General features: G+C 58.3%; 1 protein-coding gene across 1 annotated transcript in view; it reads right to left on the bottom strand.

Moving 5' to 3' along the window:
- MEGF6 (multiple EGF like domains 6) overlaps positions 1 to 18,677 on the bottom strand; it is a 118,527-nt gene extending 99,850 nt beyond the window's left edge. The window contains exons 1-3 of the mRNA XM_045299220.1: positions 18,628 to 18,677; positions 17,902 to 18,036; positions 15,126 to 15,235 (exon numbers count right to left, since the gene is read on the bottom strand). Coding sequence (XP_045155155.1) covers positions 15,126 to 15,235; positions 17,902 to 18,036; positions 18,628 to 18,677 — 295 coding nt within the window. The remainder of the gene's footprint in view (positions 1 to 15,125; positions 15,236 to 17,901; positions 18,037 to 18,627) is intronic.
- Positions 18,678 to 21,045: the final 2,368 nt, after the last annotated feature.

Raw genomic sequence — 21,045 nt, 5'->3', positions numbered from 1 at the left:
CAGATGGTCCACACTGACACCCTGGGAAGGCCACCACTCCAGAGAGCCCACCTAGTACCTCCCCAGGGGCAGCGACCACAGCAGGGGTCTGTTGTTGAAGCCCCACACCGGCCACCATATGCTCCCCTGTACCTCACAGGACTGCTTCAGGAAGACTGGCGAGATGGCCAAATCCCACCAGGCTCCTTACAGCACCCCCATCCCCTGGGGACGCCGCCATGGCCAGTCCTGGTCCACCTCCACAAGGAGACCCAGCCCAGCCTGCAGCCTGAGTGTCAGGGCAGCCACCCTCCCCACCCCACCTCTGCTGCCCCCAGCATGACCAGTGCAGCCGCCCTCCCCTCCATCCAGGCCCATGGCACCAGCCCAGCAGGCACTCGACAACAGAGGCATCATCCGGCCAGCCCGCTGGGCAGCTAAAGTGCCACCGGCTCCCCTGAGGCCCCTCTGCTCAGCCATCTCTGACCATCAAGTGGGCGGAGGTCTCCTGACCAATGAGCAAACCGCCCCCTGGGCTCTTAGACTTCCTGGCCACCCGCTGGACAGACAGGAAGCGACTACTTGTGTCCCCCGCCAGCCTGCCAGCGGTGTCCACCTGGGAAGAAGTCCCCCACCGCTCCCCCAGTAGCCACTTCAAAGCAGCGGAAACGGCTACAAGTATCCCGTTTCGCCTGGCTGGCGGGCTGGCTTGTGTTCCGGTGCCAACGCTCCCTTGACACTCAGATCAATCTAGGCAGGAGCCCAAGAGAGCAGGCGGGCGGGTGACTGCATCCTGCATCCTGCATCCATGCAGGGCAGGACTGCCCACCCCCGACTCAACAGCCCGCCCCATAGCAGCTGGTCTCCAAGTCCACAGGCAGGACCCCGAGATGCCCACACTCAGCTCGAAGGACAACAGCAGTGGGATCCAGGCACACAGAGGATGGGGGAAGATGAGCCACAGGTGCCTAGCCTGCTAGGACTAGGACTCTCCAGAGTGGCCCCGTGAGTCCCCCAGCCCCTCTACTTCCCCTGACCCTGCTGCCCACAGCCTTGCCATGGCCAAGAACTTTGAGTTCACAGCCGCATGCCCAGCTGAGTGTCCCAACGACACCCCACTCACCGTACTGACAGCGGGGACCCTGGAAGCCTTGGGGACAGAGGCAGGGCTGGGTGGAGCCAGGCTGGCAGCGGCCACCATTGAAGCAGACGGCAGAGCTGCAGATGGCTGTGAAGAGACAGGGGTCAGGTGAGAGGTGCAGGGCAACAGCCAGTATTGAGGGGCTCCCACGCTGACCCACCCAGGGGAGCCAAAGGTTAGACCATGTGCTGGACACAAGGCTGGGGGTGGGGGGGGGCAGGGAACTTTCCTCCCGAAGTTCCCAATCTGCCCTGAGGATGGGGGTCGCCTGCCAGCAGGCCCAGCCAAGATCCAAGCCCAGGACCCTTGGGTGTAGGTACGGGGGTGGGGCAGCCTGGGCCCCCCAGAGAGACACAGCCTTCGGGGTGCTTCTTTCTCCTCCTCCTCCTCACCCCTGATGGCTCATCACCGGCCGCCTCAGCTGCTGCCTCTGCCTGGGGATCCCCCTCAGACAAGACAGCCTGCACTCACCACACCCCAGCTCTGACCCCAAACCCTCCTCCAGCCACCCCACAGCAGCCCGAGGCTGTGCCCAAACAGGAGGGAGGGGGCCTGGCGGTGCCTCGAGGAGTGGAGCAGGCACCTGCAGAGCGAGGCCAGGGCACCCGGTGCGGAAACGTCAGTGCCCGGCCCAGAGGGCCGGACACCGGGGCTGCCTCGAGGGGCTGACCCAGGAGCGAAAGGAGCAAACAACCATTCTGTTTGCTTTTCACCATGGCGTCCACCCCGAGGCTGGGAGCAGGTGGGCAGCCGGCCGGACTCCAGGAAGGCCGGGCACACCCACAGTGACACCACGCTTTGAGACCCAGCCTTGTCCTGCCTGGCCGCAGTCCTGAGTGCCTGTCACTAGAGGACCAGCTGCCTCTCACCTCCACATTCCTGTCCTCTGTCCCTCTGCCCTGCCCCCACTCCAACACACACACACACACACTGTGTCAGCCACCTAACCTGGTGTCAATTTAAGGATTAAGAGTGTAGGGGTGGAGTCTAGGCTGTCAATCTGGAGATAGCCAATGAGACTCCTGTGTGGGCATGGCCTTCCCCTTAGAATTCTGGGAAATCTGGTACTTCCTCCTTGGAGGTGGAAGACACCTCTCTCTCTCTGCTACTCCCTGGGAGACATTGCAGAAGACAAGCCACATGGATGCAACCAGACATCGGAAGCCAGAGCAGCCACAGAGAGACCGCTGCCAGCACTGATATGTTTCCAATGACACTGGATCCGAACACTTTCTGCCCACTGGCCTGTGTCTTCTGCATTCGGCATCATTGCATGTGTTTCATGCGTCTGAAGAGGACTTTATAGATTGACATGGGAAATATGGGCTAATATCGGATTTATGGACTTGATCTGGACTGGACTGGGCTGTTTTCTCGATGTTCAGTTTCTCTTATATAGAAATCTTTCTTACACACATGTGTGTCCAAGGATTTGTTTCTCTAGTCTACCCAGACTCACACACACATGCCTGTGCCCCCAGACCTCAGAGCCCTCACAAGCCCCCCTTCCCCATACTGCACCGCTAGGTGCCCCATCTGTGCGTACAGTTCGCACATGGCCCTCTTCCCCAACCCCCACCTCTCCAGCCTGCCTCCCCTGCCCGCCAGGAAGCAGCTACCCAATTCAGATCATAGAGGAGATGAAACCAAGCCCCTCCAGAGCACGACGAAGCGACCTCGCTTCCCTGAAGCAACCAGCGCTAGGCTGCTAACCTCAGCTTCTGCAGTTTGAAGCCACCAGATTCTCCCGGGGAGAAAGATGAGGCTCTCTGATCCCATAGTGTGACAGTCCCAGAAACCCACAGGGGCAGTTCAACTCTGTCCTCGGGGTCTCCATGAGTCCAGAGGAACTCGGTGGCCATGAGGTGACTACCAGTGACTACCAGGGGTGAGGGGCTGGTGGGGGGGGGGCATTGCTTAGGGAGCACTGAGTGACTGGTAATGGTGGCGGAACGATTTGAAAGAGGATAGAGAACGGGTGCCCAACATGAGAAGCGTGACTGACTATCGCTGAGTTGTCCCGATTGCTGGGTGCCATCCGGTGGGCTATTCCTGTGTTGTCCTCACAGTTGGGCTCTGCCTGAGCCCCCGGCTGCAGCCACGGGGTCCATCATTCTCCTTGAGGGCTGTCCCCCTTATCGCTGCCCCTCCGCTGGACCAAGCATGAGGTCCTTCTCCAGGGACTGCTCCCTCCTGACAACATGTCCAACGTACGCGAGACAAAATCTCACCATCCTTGCCTCCAACGAGCATTCTGGCTGTACTTCCCAGACCCATTTGCTTGTTCGTGTGGCAGCCCGTGGTACTTTCCGTAGTCTCTGCCAGCACCATAATTCAAACACATCAATTCTTCTTGCGTCTTCCTTATTCGGTGTCCAACGATCACATGCCGAAGAGGTGACTCAAAATACTGTGGCTTGGGCCGGGCGCCCTGTAGTCTCCAAAGGAGCATCCTTGCCCTCCCTCGCTTTAAAGAGGTCTTATGCAGCAGGTGTGCCTACTGGACTGCATCGTTTAGCCACCTGACTGCCACCTCCAGGAGCACTGGCGGTGGCTCCAAGCAAAACGAACTCCTCCGAAGCTTCCGTCTTTTCTCCAGGGTACCATGATGTTGTGAGGTGTGGTAGTTACATGATCTGTATTATGTACATATGATGTCGAGTTAAGAGGACAACCAGTGAAGGGGCGGAGTCTGTCCTGTCCAGCAAGAAATAACCAATGAGGCCTCTATGTGGGCAAGGCCTTCTCCTGAGAATTCTGGGAATTCCTGGATTTCCTCCTTGAGGGCAGGAGACAGACTCTCTCGGTGCACTCCCTTGGAGACAGTCTACCGAAAAGATACATGAGAGACGCTCTCCTGACAAGGCATATGGCACTACGCTGATAGGCCCGTGCCCTGGGAACTGGAGAAGCCATGTGGAGACCCCTGCCAGCGCTGAGGTGCTTACAGCGCCACTGGATCCAAAGACTTTCTACCCACTGGCCTGTATCATCCTGCATTCGGCTTCACTGCATGTGTTTCGTGAGTCTGAAGAGGACTTTATAGATTGGTATCAGACATATGGTCTACGATCAGACTTATGGGCTTGGACTGGACTGGGTTGGGATGCTTTCTTAATGTACAATTATCCTTTCTATAAAACTCTCTCTTATACACATAGGAGTGTCTATGGATTTGTTTCTCTTGTCTACCCAGCCTGACACATGAGGGTTTGGGTTTTCTTTACATGAAATTTTAATCCATCCTGAGGGCTGCAATCCGTGATCCTTGCGTCCTGTCACTGAATCACCCCGTGGAGACCACTGAGTGGGTGAAGGTTTTGTTGTGTGCATTGTCATAGCACACACACACACACACACACACACACAGAGGCGTGCTCAGACCCTGCTCCCCCTTCTCTGTGCATCAGGTAGGCCGATGACAGCACTCTGCCTCCAAAAACCACCTCAACAACAAGCTGAGCCCTTTGAACCTTTTTTCCCAGAGAAGGGAGGTGACAGGCAGAGCCAATTCTACTGCACACACATATACACATGTTCACAGGCCCGCATGCACCCACACGTGTAAAAGTGTATGGATGCATACACATGCACTGATGCATGTGTGAAGATGTTCACACACACACAGGTGCACCCCCCCACGTGTGTACATAGACGTGTGTGCACCCACGTGCAGGCCTGGACACAGAGCTGGAAGCGGGCACTATCCTCATTCAGCACAGATGTTAGTAACCGGCCACCTCCCTGGGCTGGGCATCTTTGCTTTTTAAGATCTTTGCAGTCGATCTGCCCACTGGAAACACAAATTGATTTCCTGACGGCTGCTTCCAGAAGCATTTTTTGTTGCTCGAAGTCAGAAGAACTCTCCAAAGGATGACCACAGAAGAATGGACACATTGGAACTGTGTTGGTGGTGAAGGGAAGTAAATATCCCACTGCCTCCCAAATCCATCTTGGAAGGAGCTTAGCCAGATCGCTTCTTGGGAGTGCAGATGGCAGGAACTTTGGCCGTGTTATCAGGACAGACCAGCCCTTAGAGAAAGGACCAGGCCTGGTAAGGTAGGGAATCATCCAAAAAGCGAAAGGCCCTTGTCTAAGAATGTAACCTTCTGAATACTCCGGCTGCAACAACTAGGGTCTCTCTCTCTTACAGCCATCGCTCCTATCACCCTCTAGGACAGACTGGAACTGCCCCCATGGGTTCCCGAGACTGCAACTCTTTCCGGTGTGTGTTTTATATTGTAAAACGTTACATTTAGCATTAGCCAGCTGGACTCAGTTGAGAGGATTCCGACTTTGTTGGTTACAACTCAAGAGTCACCGTCGGGAGCCAGTGGAACACATCCCTTCTTCTGCCTTCGGTCCTGATCAGGGCACTGACCGTGGTGAGGTCAATGCACAGAGCTGCTTCACAGCCCGTGGGATCTGGTGGTTGCTGGCCTTGACATCCACAATGAACACGAGCGTGCTGTTCTCTTCTATCTTCGTGCGGACTCCGTGGTCAAGGGGAACTCGGTGATGGCCAGTGGTCCACTTGGTGCTTCCCAGGGCATTTGGGCTGCCGTCACAGCCTCGGGGTCTTGGGCCTCCGGAAGGAAGATCTTCTTTCTTGTGTGGCTGTGGGTGCCCTTCAGCCCGGCCTTCTTGGCTTTTAAAGACTTGGCTTTGGCTTTCGGTTGGGTGGGGGGTGGGGGCGATAGAGTGGGACAGAGGCTGCCTCCTTAGCCTTCGTTGCCATCTTCGTCAAAAGGTGAGACTAACTCTTTCTGAGCGTACAAAGCCTAACCTTTCTCCAGCAGTGCGGCTAGTGGTTTCAAACTGCTGGTCTTGTGGTATAACAGCCCAACACCCAGCCAACCACGTAGGCCACCGGGGTTTACAGTGGAAGCCCTAAGTCCATCTGTGAGCCTCCACTTAGATTCCGCGTCCATCGAACTCCTTCTGACCATTAACCAGCAGCAGGAATCGCTTTGCCCTCAGGCAGGGTACATTAGAGAGTGGGTGACTGTCACTCTCCTAGCGGATTCGAGATCCAGAGCAGTGGCACAGGCCTGGGGCCCTGGACTTGGGTGTGCCTTTAATGGAAACTGGGTTGCTACGGTCATGTGACCATGAGTCACATCCTAACTGCCTCTGTCAAGGGTCTTTGAACCAATCATGTAAGCTCTTGTGTCTAATAGAATGTACATGTCACCATCCTGGCCCCGTCCCTGCTTCTGATGTCCTGCCTGAACTGAGACATAGTGATCTGCTGCCAATCATGCTACTGGGACCGTTTCCTCTGCCTTTCCCATGACCTTTTTAAGTCCCCGCCTCTCTGCGGACCCTCAGACATCATTGCAACCAGTGCTAGTGGTCTCTCTCATCTGGGCGGTGTGTCTTTGTCTAATCTTGTCTGTTGAAGACTTAATACGTGTTCTCTTTAAATTAGACTTGTGATCTGGAGTCTCTCGACGGCAGTGAGGTGTTTGTTTGTTTCGTACCCTAAACTCTGACCCAAGCCATGGTAGTGCCCAACTCCTCCTATGCAGGTGAAAGTCGGACACTGAATTAGGAAGACCTAAAAGAACGACACCTGTGAATGGCGGGGCTGGGGAAGCCTGAAAGTCCCATGGGCTGTCATCAGGCTAACCTGCATGGCAGGTGTCCCCAGATAACCATGTAGCATTTCCAGCAACCCTGCCCTTGGTCCACCTGCTCCCATATGAGCTCCAAATGCTGACTGAGAATAATCTCAGCCCCCGACCCTTCCGCTCAGACCTCTGCCGGTGCTCCGCCTCACCCCCCCACCTCCAGCCCCAACAGGGGTAGGGGCAGGTCTCCCCATCTGTGGGGAGCCCAGGGGCAGGAAAGTTTCTGCTTTTCTCAGTGGTGGCCCTGGGCTGGAAGGAAGGCCTGGGAGGACCCTTGGGCTGCCTGCTCCCAAGGGTTCGTTCGCCTGACCAGGTCTGGGGGCAGGAAGCAGATGCTGGGTGTGCAGTGCTGGGAGAAGCCAGCACAGCCAGACAACATGCGTGGCATCCTAGGGCCACTTTCTCTTGCGATAAAAGACCAGAAAGCCCACCGGGGGAGCTGGGAGCTGGGAGGTGTCGCCTCCCAGACCCTGGTTCTCGACTCCTCTGGGCCGGCTCCTTACTGCAGGTACACCTGGAAGGCTCTGGGTGTGTTCTCCCTGAAAGTGTCGCTTGGCTGGAGCCAGCATCTATTCTCCTCCTGCCCCTGAATGGCCACCTGGTGGAATGGTGAGGTCCAGGCCAGGTAGGGCTGGTGTAACCAGGATGACACCTGTCCTGCCACTCTGACCACAGCACCGAGGTCACCAAGTCCAAAGCCCTCAGGTCAGAGAAACCCTGGACTTCAGGAAGCCATTCCTACCAGGAGGACTCCTTCCTCCACAGGTCCTCCCCAGGCCCCCAGGGCCCCTGACCCTGTATTTCAGCCCACTGCACCCCACGCAGGACCACTGCGGGCGCCCCAGAGGTTCTGGAGTGTTGCAGAGACTTGAATCTGCGACTGACCGCCTCCCCAGGAACTCCCTGTTCGGAGACAGCTCAGTGCTAGAGCTTTTCAGCCCCCAGGGAAGAACCTCCGGTTTCCTGGGCATCCTGCTCAGTCCACTCTGAAAGGGGCCTCCTGGGTAGGGGGGTTGGTCCAGGAGCAGAACATCGGCCTCCAGGGAGCTTCCCGCACCCATACTCCTTTCTATGTACTCCCAGGGAGCTGGGGTGCTGAGCCGTATGCGAACTGGGCCCAGCCCAGTCTGCATCTCAGCGCCTTCTGGAGGGAGTCTGAGAAGAGCCTGTCTCGGAAGCAGCCTCACTCATTTCTGAATCCGAGCAAAATCCTCACCCAGTCTGGCTGGGGTCTCCATCAGGCCTCCTGCTGGCCAGGCAGGCCTACTTCTGCCCAGATACTCACCCAGGGAGCCTGTGCCAATCCTGAGTCATCCAAGGGGTCTCAACAGTCCAGGGTCCTGGCTCACAGCAGGGTGGGGGGGTTGGCTTTGTTCCCTCCCAGGGTTTGAACCAATTTGGACCAATTCGGGCCTGGCCAAGGCAGTGAGATCAAAACAGGTGGGGGAAATGTGCAAACGGTGGCATGTCAGAAATAGGAAGAATGGTGGGTGGGGCCCTGGCATGGGAGACAGAGGGGAGCCTGCTGCAGGAGATGAGATCCCTGCCAGGGCTGTGGTAAGAGACATACTCACGGCAGTGCCGCCACCGCCATCTCTGAGCTGGCCACTGGGAGTTCCCACTCTGCTGGCCAAGAGATTTGGGAGTTGTCCAGCACACGCTGGCCTTGTTTTCTGAGCAGGGGGTGAAGTCTCTGGCAGTGTGTCAACCTGTGCCTTTCCCCATGCTGGTCCACCCACATTTTACACACTCAACTCTATTCTGGTTTCGGACGGTGGGCCCTGACTGAACCAAGGAATAAATGGCCAGAAGCCATGACTCCCCCACCAGGCATCTGGCTGCAAGTGCCCTGGGAGCCGAGCGGGAGTTCTGTGGTTGGTGCTGGGACAGAAAAAGCAAGGGCTGCCCAGCTCCTCTGTGATGCCCCAACTACTGGTGTGGGCTCCAACGCTCCCAGGCTGATGGCCAGTGTCAAAGAGGCCTCCACAGAGCACTGTGAACCCACAGCGTAGCTGCCCAGCCTCGGGCTGCCAGGCACGGTGGCCTGGGGGAACACTGTAGGGAGCCCAAGCAGCTTGTACTCCCAGCCCAGAAGCCTGGCCATGCAAACCCGCTGGCCTGGGCCCCTCCAGACAGCAAGTAATGGAGAAAGGAGCCCACAGTGCCTCAGCCCCCAGCTCAGGGGACTGGGCAGCCTAGGGGCTAGCAGGAGCTTCTGTTGTACCATGAAGGCACCCAGGGTAACTTCCAGAAGTTTCTGAGCATCCCATCCCCAGCAGCTGTGAGCAGCTGGCACCCAGCCTCCAGGCAGGCGGTCCCCACTGCACAAAGGCACACAGTGACCTCTGGCTGGCCTCCCATCCCAAGAAGTTGGAAAGCACGGGCCTGCCTGGGGGCCCCCCACTGCTAGGCATGTGAAACGGCACACAGGGGGGGAGGGGTGGAGACTGGGCAAGGAGTCCTTCGCAGGTCCCCACGCACACAGCTGGGAAACGGGTCCCACCTCGGATTTTATCAGCAGGTCAAGAAGGCGGAAGGGCAGGGACACTTCCTAAGCCAAGTCTGAGCAGCTGATAAGGCTGCATGAGAACCGACAGGGGTGACAGTCGCAGGGCACCCACATGGCCAGCCAGTTCCCCTGGGCGTCCTGGGGCTGGAGCTCGGCCACTGTCCCCCCAAGGTCCTCTGCCCTGAGCATGTCTCAAGCCAGTGGGGATGGCTTCATTCCAGTGGCCCAAGGCTGGTCATGGTGGTTCTGGGGTGCCAGGAGGGGACAGGTGGAACAAGCAGGCCTTCCTCAGCCCAGGGCCAGGCGTGGAGACACACAAACCCACTGAGTCAGAGAACTGTGACCTGAAGGTGGGGACGATGTGTGACAAGATGAGGAACATCGGGCAGGCCCATGGGCCTCATAAGCCGGGAGACCATCAATGCCCATTAACATCCCAGGCCTCACCAACACGCAGTTCCAGCCATCACCTTGGGGGTGAGTGAATGAAATGTGTGGCCAGTACGGCCCACAGAGGATGTGATAAGTACTCAGACGGCCCTGGGCAGCAAAAACAACACCCGGCCCTGTTCTAGAAGGGCCCGGCCTGCAGTGCCCCATCTGTCTGGCGACTGCTCCAGGCTCCAGGCATTTCCGTTCCCCCTGTCTCAGCGTCTCCCACTACCAAGACACCCAGGAACACTGGGCGCCCCCCATACCACACCCCCAGAGTCCACCCAGGGTTAAAACCAAACCAATAGTCAAGGGAGGTCTTATCAGTGAACGCCACTCCCTCTGCGCCCACCTGCTACGTCGTCGGGTATGTCCCCTGGGCTGCGCCTGAGCCGATGCCCTGTAGACCCCAGAGCACTGGGCAATCTGCAAGATCACCACCCCGCCCTGTGCAGGACTCCCGGCCCAGAGGCACTGTGAGCTCATGAGGCCCGTGTGGCCTACAGCTCCTGGGTCCAACCAAGGATGGGACACGGCTCCTAAGGGTGGAACCAAGCTTGGCAGGGGCAAACATGGAGCGATTGTATCTCTGCTTGTGGGTGTGTACGTGGGGAGTGTGGGCAAATACATGTGGGCATTCGAGTGAGCGGTGAGCACACATGAGTGTGTTTGAGGGTGCACGTGTGTGCATGTGTGAGTGAGAGAGACAGACTCTCTAAAGGAGCCCTGGTGGTGTAGTGGGATACGCCCTGGGCTGATGACCACAAAGTCAGCAGTTCAAATCCACCGGCCACTCTGAGGAAGACCGAGGAGGCTGTGGGCTTCTGACATGATTGACGATCTCGCCTTGAGAACCGCAGGGGCAGGCCTACTCTGTCCTACAGGGTCAATAAGGGTCAGCATTGACTCGATGGCAGTGAGATCGCTATGGGGGAGGGAAAAGAGTGTGAGCGAGCGGGAGCTCTGAGTGTGACCCCACCATCGGGAGGCATGCTGCGAGAGGTCATGAGGGGGGAAGGATGCAGCAGTGCCTGGTGTCCGCGCGCCTGCATGTTCCCACGCTGTCCATCCAGGAAAGACAAGGAAAAGCAAGTGCAGAGGCAGGAAGCAGAGGGACACCCCGGTCACGGCGGCCCCTTCCTGCAGTCGACACCCAGCTCCTGGCCGGGCCCACATGCAGGGAGCCAGAGAGGCAAATGCCATCTGGACATCCCAGGGGCAAGGGAGGCCTGCAGTGTCCCTGCCCACCTGTCAATCAGACAGTGGGTGAGTGCAGGGCCCCAGCTCTGTGCCCCGGGTTTCCCCAGCTGTGAGCACAAGGACGAGGTGCCAGGCACTCAGACGCAGGCTAAGTCGGCAGTCCAGCTGCTGCCCCTCTGTCCACCCCACTCCTGCTAGGACAGTTTTATAAGGAGGACATCTGGCACCCCCTTGCCACTGCCTGCACCCTCTGTCCTGTAACCCCTGCCCCTCGCACCCTGCTCCAGGAGGCTCCTCCCGTCCTCGATCCCTGTGCCAGGGCCCACACTGAGCCCCCTGCCCCTGCGTCCCTGCTCTTTGAAGCGCTAGTCAGCAGCCGGCTTTTATAATTGGTTCCTTCCTTCCTTCCTTCCCAGAGTGACCCGCTCACTAGGGGCCCTGCACGCCATGCGATGGGCTGGGCCAGTTTCCGTTCTCGAAGCACCAAGGCCCCATGGGGCGTGGGGCGGGGGGGCTGCCACCCACAGCAGCACCTCTCCACACTCGCTCTAAGCACACAGTGCGGCCTCGCCCTCGCCTTCTTTCTCTCTCAGACGTCCATGGACCTGGGCCTTTGAAACTGCTAGTACTCCCTCCAGAAACCAGCACGGGCATACAGTCCCACAGAGGACCCCACGCAGACGGCCCCAGGCGATGACCCCACGCAGACCGCCCCACGTGTCCTGCAGCACGGACGACTGCCCAAGTGTGCACTTCACACACACTTCACACACACACTGCTGCCTCTAAGATTCTCGGATCCGTCTCGCACTCTGGCCCCGCCCCACCCGGCTGCAAGAGGCAGAAGGGAGCCCAGGCGGCCTCCCAGGACCACACCGCCTTGCCCGGCCATCAGTGTCCCTCTCAAGGGCGGGGCCGAAATGCGGGCACCCAGGCACCTCCCTCAGCCACACTGTACACCAAGCCCCCAACACTGTGCACCATGTCCGCCACTCTATACTATGCCCCCCACTCTGCACCAGGTCCCCCCACTCTACACCATGTCTCCCACTGCACACCAGGTCCCCCCACTCTATACCATGTTCCCCACGCTGTGCACCAGGTCCCCCACGTTGTGCAGCAGTTCCCCACTCTGCACCATGTCCCCCACACTGTGCACCAGGTCCCCAACTCTGTGCAACAAGGGTCCCCACTCTGCTCCGGGGCCCTGGTCACGGAGGAGCCTGTCTGGCCCGGCCTTCGCAGCCACATGCGGCTGGGTGGAGCTCGGAGAACGGCAGCCCCAGCCGACACTTCCGGCCATTCTCTCTCATTAGCACCGAAGGTCTGGAGCCCCACTCCAATCAGGCCCGCCCTCACCCTCAGACCCCGACATTGTCCTCCACACTGCCACACTTCCAGGTCACACTGGAGCTCAAGAATGTCACAACGGCGGGTGGGAGGGGTGGGGGCCACTGGTCTGACATCACCCCTGCCAGTTGGAGCCTTGTCCAACACGCCATGGTAAGGGTCCCCCAGGCACCAGCTCCATCGCCACCACCTCCATCACAGAGCAGCAAAAGTACCGGCGGGCGTTGCAGGGACACTCAGCTACTAACAAGAAGAGTGGACATTCAAGTCCACCTAGAACGAAGGCCACCTGAAGGCTTCACTGGTGTCACCCATTTAGTTCTTAGTCCGAGACACCCGTGTGGCCACACTGGGGTGCACATGGGTGCACCGGGGAATCTGAGCCCAGGACACCACGGCATCGTCCTTTCTCCCTCGCACGGCTCACACACTTGCCCTAGTGTCCCAGGCCCTGCAAGACAGGGCCCAGGCCGAGGCTCAGGGCAAGCAGAGAGACAGTCAAGGGAGGCTTCATCACCCGCTGACCTGGAGGGTCTGCCTGGCAGGGGGTGGTCCCAGTCCTGGCCTGCCTGCCCACCTTCCCCGGCCTTCCCTAGTGATTACCAGTCAGATTCAAATTCAGGGTGCCTCCTTGCCAGGCCATTCCTGTACTCCTCGCTGCCCACAGGTCACAGGACAAGATTCTAGGAGTGGCAACCCCACCCCTCCCCTCCACTGCACTGTGACCTCCCTGACCAGGCCTCACCCATCTCAGTACCCACAACAGGCACCACTCGGTGGCAGCCCACCAGAAACATGTGAGTGGACAGGCAGGCCTTTGAGGGACAAATGGCTACATGGCCCCCGGGGACCTCTCGCAGCCCTCTGGGACCCTGAGAGCCACACCCACCCCACAGGCACCCACCTCTACTCCCGTAACACAAGAGGCAAACACAGGAGGTTCCGGAGCAGCCAGATCAGAGGGCTTTTCTGGGCCCAAGAAAATAGATTCGTAAACCCTGGGCTAAACATGAACTTCCCTAAACAAACAGCTGAGAAACCAGAACTTCCAGCTCAGGGCACACGTGAGGTCCCGCATGAAGTTCAGGGGTGCGCGTGGGGTTTCTACACTGCGGCTCGTAAAGGACAACAACCCGCACCCACCCCACGCCCGTCCCTATCACCTCTGGCTGCCAAGCCCAGCTCTTCCAGCCCAGCGGGCCAAGGCTGCAGTAGGGTCCCAGCGGAAGGTGGCCTCCTACTGAGATGGTCCTGGGTTGGCTTCAGCTCTTCTCATTGGGCGGCCACAGCCAGCACCTCTGGGCTTCCCCAAAGCCCAGCCCAGGGTGGTGGAGGTTGGCGGCACGTACCCCATTAGCTCCATCTCAGTCCAAAGGAGGCAACCCACTCCCAACCAGAGGGCCCCCTGCTCTGCCAGGGTGTATATCCACTGTCCCTTCTGAGCATGATCCCACTTCCATTCTTGCCCCCTCAAAGTTCTGTAACCCCCTTAGGGAGGCCAAGGGACCTTTGCCTTGGATGGGAACCCTGGGGGGGAAATCCCCACTTTGATGCTGCCTTGCCTGCCACCCCCCAGCCCTTGACCACCAGACACCACGGTGGGGATGGGACACAGGGGTGTGTCAGCAGTGGTGAAAGCCTGCCTGCGATTGTCCTGAGGAAGTAAGGGGCTCGGAGGGGGGGGGGGCGGGTAGACTGCTGGCCAGGACCCAGCACCTGCACGCATGTTCGTATGCACCCATACATAACATATACACACACACACATATACATACACACACTCACACATATACATACACACTCACACACACAGCATCCTTCTTTTCCTTTCCCTCCGTCCAGAACCGCCCGCTTCCTCTGCTGTAAAAACATCACCCGTCCTCTCTTCCCATCTTCCTGCCGAGTTCATGTCAGGACGCACCGCCGCCCTGGCAGCTGCCCACTTTCCCGTGTGAGGGGGTCAGGGGAGGGCGCAGGCCCACAGCCCCTTGCTCTGGCCCCTCTGAGTCACCCAGGGAGCATGAGCTCTGGCCCCCTGGACATGGCCTATCCCCACCTCTCGACACAGAAATGGGAGGTCACTGTCTCCGGGCTGCCTGGTCCAGGGGAGGAGGTTGGAGGTATGGCACTGCCTACCCTGGAGACCCCCCGGTCTTCTCCATTCAGCTGCTGACTCTCCCTTCTGTTCCCATCTGTAGAGAGGCCCGCCTGTCCCCGCAGTCACCTACTCACCTGCCAGTTCATTTGCCCACAATCTCCTGCCAACCCACCTCTCCCCCTTCACCTGCAAGGCCACTTGTCCCCAGCTGCCTGTGCGGCTCAGATACCTGGCCCTTCGTCCTTGGCCACCCACCATCTGCAGCCTGTCTGTGCCCCAGTCACCTCATCTGCACAGACAGCACCTGCCCAGGCTTCTTCAGACACAGGAGGCATGTCCCCCCACCACCACCACCCCGGTGCCTATGCCCTGTGTAAGATGAGTGGCATTCCCTCCTTGCTATATGGTAGCAGGGACCTTTGGGGGGACAAATCCCACAGAAGCAGAGGACTAGGGTGGACAGGAAAGAGCCATTCTCTTACGCCTGCAGAGGTCCCAGGGGGACTAGCTGGCTATGGGGGAGCATGTGTCTAGTCTCCCCAGCCAGGTACCCAAGCACCACGATGGACCTCACCCAGCAGAGAAGCCTATTGGCCTGTCCAGCTCTTTCCAAGACTCCAGCCAGCGTCAGCAGGGGCACTTCACCCCACTCTGTCTATGAGGAGCAGAGAACTGGGGGCCATGCCCTGGAAGTCCCCAACAGCATGGGGCTCGGACCTCTGAGCAGGTTTATAGCTTCTGACCTGAATGAGATGAGGCAGAATTGGGGGTGGGGGCACTCACGGGAGAGGCAGCCCTTGTCACCAGGCTGCTGGGTCCACCCGGGGCAGCACCTGAGCAGCGTCCGGGCCTCTGTGGCGTACACCTGCCTGTAGGTCGTGTAGTAGAAGGTTCTAGAAAAGAGAGGAGGAAGCGTTGGCGTGTGGGGCTGCAAGCTGACCCTGCCCTGTCCTGACGCACAGCCTAGCCCAAAGCACAGAGGGAGGGCAGGGTTTGGACCATACGGGAGGAAGGAGGTCAGGACGTGGCCGGTGCTGGGTCTCCCGTTCCTCTGCCTGGCCCAGCACCCCACAAGGTGGTCCCAGCTCCAAGCCGGGACCCACAGGTGACCTGCCCCACCTTACTCCACCACATACCATCTACACAACACACCGCCAGGCCAATCCCAGAAGGTGTTGGAGTGCAACCTGAAGCGCCCAGGTGCTGAAGACTGACCCGGCACACCTGAGTCACCCCCAGTGCCTTGGATTGGGAGGTGCCAGCTCAGACATCAGGCACGTGCCCACCTGGTCCACATGGGGGAGAGACAGAGGTCGGACAGGAGGCAGACTATCCCAGGCCCACCGTACTCATTCCTAAGCCCCGCCCCTCCCTCTGGGCCACGTTTGGAAGGGGTCTTTGGCCCCCCATAAAGTCCCTTTCTGCTACTCTAGAAAGTAGATGTGACCAAGAGTACAGCCACGCCCGGGCCTGCTTGGGAGCCACCCTGACACCCCTCAGGTCTCCCTCCCCAACTACCTGCCCTCACTGGACTGGCACATGCCTACCCCCAGGTCCCATGAGCTGCACAGCCCTGGTATTGGACAGGACAGCTCAGGCGGACATTCCAGGCTCCCTGCGCCCTGATCAGGCCTGGCCCACAGCCATTGGGCATAGGGCCCTTGGACCCTGGGAGCCCGGGAGCCTGGGCAGTATCTCCAGCAGGCAGGGGCCGTCTTGCAACTCTCAGGCATCCCTTCAGAAGGCGGGACCCAGCTCACAAACAACTGGCTACCCGGGCCACAGGCCTCCCAGAAGTGTGGGTACGTGCACCTCGAAGACGCGCCCTCTTGGAAGCACATGAAACTGCCCCCCGCCCCCCATGGGGTGCAGCCAGCAGTGGGACAATGCTTGGCAGGCAGGGTGTTTGGGCGCTTCCACCGTAAATATTTATCCCTCCCCATACAGGGCAGGAACTGGGCCATCCCAGGGGCGGCAGTGGTAGTGTGCTGCCCTGTCCAGTCACTGGAAGCCCCAAATGAAAGACCCTCCAAAGGAGCCAGTCCGCTGCAGCCCCCAACCTGATGCTTACAGGGTAGGAGGCAGAGGAGCCAGGCAGGAGAGCTGGTTCACCACAGCAGGCCCGATGGAGAGGTAGGGACTTAGGGACCCTGCGATGGGGATGCAGAGAGGTGGAAGGGAGACTGCTCTGGGGTGGGGGTGCCACAGGACACCTGGGAAGGTCCTGTAATCCTTGGGCCAGTCTGTCACCCACCGTGATTTCCCTTGCTCTGCAGGTGGGTCAACTGAGACCAGGGCAGGTTCTGAGCCTGACCCCAAGGCTGACTGCCTGGATGGTCTACAGCCCTGCCCTGGACTCCCTGCTTGGGCCCCACCTGGCCCAAGTCCTGGAGACACTTCCTGAGCCAGCTCCAGTGCTCACATTGACGCGTGGGACACGACCCACAGTGCTCTCCCCTGCTGGTCTAGTCACCATCACAACCACCACACACACACACACACACACACACACACACACACGCATACACCACGCACATCCACACACAGGCATGCACACACGCATGCACACACCACACACCACATGCACACCACACACACGGGTACACATACACCACCACACACCACACACACCACACTCGCATGCACACACAATGTATCACACACACGCGCACAGCACACACATACACACACACAAGCACACATGCAGAACACAGGAGCACATGTGCATACACACAAACATCGCGCACACCCCACACATGGCACACGTGCACACACAACATATGCACACACATAAGCACACTTGCAGAACACATGAATGCATGTGCACGCATACACCACACATGCACACACCAAAGCACACACCACACACATACAGAACACACGAACCCATGTGCACACACATACACGCACACCACATACCACACACATGGTCACACATGCTCACACATGCACACACACACCCCACAGGGCCTAACTTGCCATGCTGCCCCACCTCCCCTCTGCCTACAAGCCACATGCCTTGTGCTTGCCTCTGGTTCAGGGCACAGTGGGCGAGGCAACTGGCATCCCAGGGGTGGGGTTTAGAAGAGTAAATAGGAGTTCAACAGCTCTGTGCGGCACGGCCAGCACTCTGGACATGGAGTGTCAGAGTCTGACAAATGGACCAGAGCTCCAGTTTCAGTTAAGTACTAGAGGCATAACGCCCACCGTTTAGCGGTCAAGAGAAATTCAGCCGCACAAAGGCAGTCAGGCCATGGCGCAAACAGGGGCAGGGGCACAGCCGCTGACCCCTGCATCGCTGTCCCATCTCCAGAGTGCTGGGCACTGTGTCGCAGCCTTCCCAGGGGCCGTACCAGCCTACAGGCAGCCCGTCCCACAGCTGTGCTGTCAGTCCTTTTGTCAGATGAGAAGACAGAGGCCAGAGGCCAGCGACACAGTGATAAAGCCCCCCAGTTCCCACCATGCTGGGCCCGCCCCGTGCACTGCCTCCCAGCGACCCTAGTGCCCTGTGGAAGGGACATGAACTCACTCCTGGGTGTGCATCAGGTGCGGCACCTACCTCCTCACGTGGCTGACGCACCACCTCTGCGGCCCGCAGCCTGGCGTCCACACGGGCACAGTGCGGCTGAAGGCTTGCACACAGGGCTGGCGGCGGCCCACCAGGGTCAGCTCCCGCTCGACACACACGTGGGGCCTGGGACAGAGAGACACACCGTCAGCATCCGGCTTACCCACTGCCAGCTCAGCCGAGGCCAAGCCTCCGCAGCAGAGAGCCCTGCCCCTCCCGGGTGCCCACCAGGCTTGGAGGGAAGAGAGCCAGTGACCTTGGCATATCCAAAAGCCCCCACAGTCAGGGCGTGAGTTGTGCACCCCCCACCCGATGACCCCCAGTAGGTGTTGCAATCCTAACCCCGTCACGAGCATGAGGACCCCTGCTGAGACAATAGGCTGAGCTCAGCTGTTAGCAGGAAGGACGGGAGTTCAAATCCACCCCCGGGTTCTGAGGAAGCAAGACCTGGCAATCTGTCTCGGTGAAGAGTAGAATCTAGAACCCCCATGGGGCCGGTCTACTCCATGGCACCTAGCCACCACGACTGCCACTAGAGAGGAAAGGGACAGCGGTTCACTTGAGTAGAGGGTCCGCAGACACGAGGGAAGCCCTCTGTGAGAGGGGCTGACCCAGGGATCACACTGTCACCACCTCCAGAGCACAATCGATGGTCGAATGCAATCAGTCTGTTGAGGTCTTACGGTACAAAAGCCCAACACCACACCAACAACAAACCCACTGCCACTAAGTCGACCTCGACTCCCCGTGTGGTTGCCGGGAGCCATCGGGTCGGTCCCCACCTATAGCGACCCTCTGCACAGCAGAGTGAAGCCCTGCCCGGTCCTGCGCCAGAGTCTGTGAGGGACGCTACTCCCTAGGGTCTCCGAGGCTGTAAATCTTAACGAGAGCAGACAGGCTCGTCTCTCTCCCTCAGAGTGGCTGGCAGGGTTTGAACCATCGACCAGCGGAGTGTATGTCCTCAACCTAATGGCTTCTGAGTTATACACTGTTGGCTGCCATCCAGTCCACAGTGACTCATGACAAGCTCGTGGACGAGAGAAGGGCAGCACCCGGTCCTGCGCCATCCTGGCAGCTGCTGTAGGGGCTCTTGCTGGGCTGTGAATGGAGCAGCAGAGACAAACAGACACGGGGGAGGACAGAAGCCATCTGACTAGGAAGACTGCTACACACGATGCATCCACAAGCCCCGAACGCCAAGGATCGCCAGCTACAAGAGAAGCCCTGCGGGTCGTGAGAGCATAGTGGCTTATAGGTTGGGGTGCTAGCCACAAGGTCTGAAGTTCAAACCCACCAGCTGCTCTGAGGGAGGAAAGATTTGTTGCCTCGGAAACCGGACACAGGGTCCCGGCTTGCGGGCTGTCAGTTTGGCTTCTGTGGTTTACAGGAGCTCGGGTAGCGTTGTTCAAAGCCACTCGTTGCCCCTCGGAGAAAGACGTTCCCGTAAAGAGTTATGGCCTCAGAGCGCCACAGGTGCAGTTCTAGTCAGAACTGTCTCCTTGGCAGTGAGTTTGGGCTTTGGGCTGGCACTGGACTGCTAACTGAAAGGTTGGCGGTTCAAACCCATCAGCTGCGCCTCAGAAGAAAGATGAGGTTGTCTGTTCCTGTAAAGAAACGGATGAGTCGGAACAGGCTCCAGGACTGGGTTTGGGCTTGGTGTTTTGGCTTTCGAAGCTGAAATAGACAAAGATCCTCTCTAGAACCACACCTTGAATTTGGACTTCGAGCCCCAGGAGTTGGTGGACTATCCATGGAAATGCTTCAGAAAGCCAAAGAAGCCCTGGAAGCACTCACCCGTCTCTGCCAGGGAATTTGAAAGACAGCTATTTGGCCAACTGACTGGAAGAGATTTGTATTTGTGCCTGTTCCAAAGAAAGGTGACCCCACAGGATGCTTAAACTACAGACCGATGTCACCGATCTCACACACAAGTACAATTTTGCTTAAGGTCACCCACAGCGGTTGCAGCAACACATTGATGGGGAACTGCCAGAAGTCCGTGCTGGATTCAGAAGAGGATGTGGAACAAGGGAAATCATCGCTGATGTCAGATGGATCGTGGCCTAAAGAGAATACCAGAGAGATGTTTACTTGTGTTGCATCGCCTAGGCCAAGGCATTCCACTGTGTTGATTATAACAAACTGTGGACAGCCTTGCTAAGAACGGGAATGCCAGAACACTTCATTGTGCTCATGAGGAACTTGGACGTGAATCAAGAGGCAGCTGTATGCACAGAACAAGGGCAGACTGCCTGGTGTGAGTTCAGGAAAGGTGTGTGTCGGGGTTGTATTCTGTCACCATGCTTAGTCAATCTGTATGCTGAGCAGATCAGCAGAGAAGCTGGACTATGTGAAGGAGAGGAGGCGTCGGGATGGGAGGAAGGCTTATTAACAGCCTGCGGTATGCAGATGACACAAGCCTGCTTGCTGACAGTGAGGAGGACTTGAAGCACTGACTGACGAAGATCAAGGATTGCAGCCTTCAGTAGGGATTGCGACTTAATTAAGGAAGATCCAGAGTCTCACAACTGGACCAATAGGTCACATCACGACCCATGCAGAAAAGGTTGACGTTGTCAAGGATGTTTGCCTTACTTGGATCCCCAATCAATGCTCATGGAAGCAGCAGTCAAGAGATCAAAAGATGCAGTGCATCAGGTAAATCTGCTACACACGATCTCTTTAGAGTGTTGAAGAGCAAGGATGTTACTTTGAGAACTAAGGTGCACCTGCCCCAAACCAGGGTGTTTTCCATGGCCTCATAGGCATGTGAAAGTCGGACACTGAATCAGGAAGACTGTAGAAGAATCGGCGCACTGAAAGGTGGTGCTGGAGAAGAACACCGACAGTACCGCGGACTACTAAAAGGACAAGCAGATCTGTGTTGAAAGATCTAAGGCCAAAGTGCTCCTTAGAGGCAAGGATGGAGAGACGTTATCTCATTTACTTTGGCTATGTGGCCAGGAGAGACCAGTCCCTGGGGAAGGACATGATGTTGGATACAGTGGAAGGGCAGGGGGACAGAGGAAGGTTGTTGGGGAGCTGGAGTGGCACAGGGGCTGCGTGCATGGGCTGAGGCCTGGGAACATCCGTGCGGATGCGACAGGACTGTGCAGGGTGTCATCCCACGGTGCC

The sequence above is a fragment of the Echinops telfairi genome, unplaced genomic scaffold (genome assembly GCF_000313985.2).
Source record: "Echinops telfairi isolate 266 unplaced genomic scaffold, ASM31398v2 ScPeMD7_7457;HRSCAF=8495, whole genome shotgun sequence".
NCBI classification, from domain to species: domain Eukaryota; kingdom Metazoa; phylum Chordata; class Mammalia; order Afrosoricida; family Tenrecidae; genus Echinops; species Echinops telfairi.
Note: the sequence above shows the minus strand (reverse complement) of the source record. Positions and strands in the feature narration are given on the sequence as shown.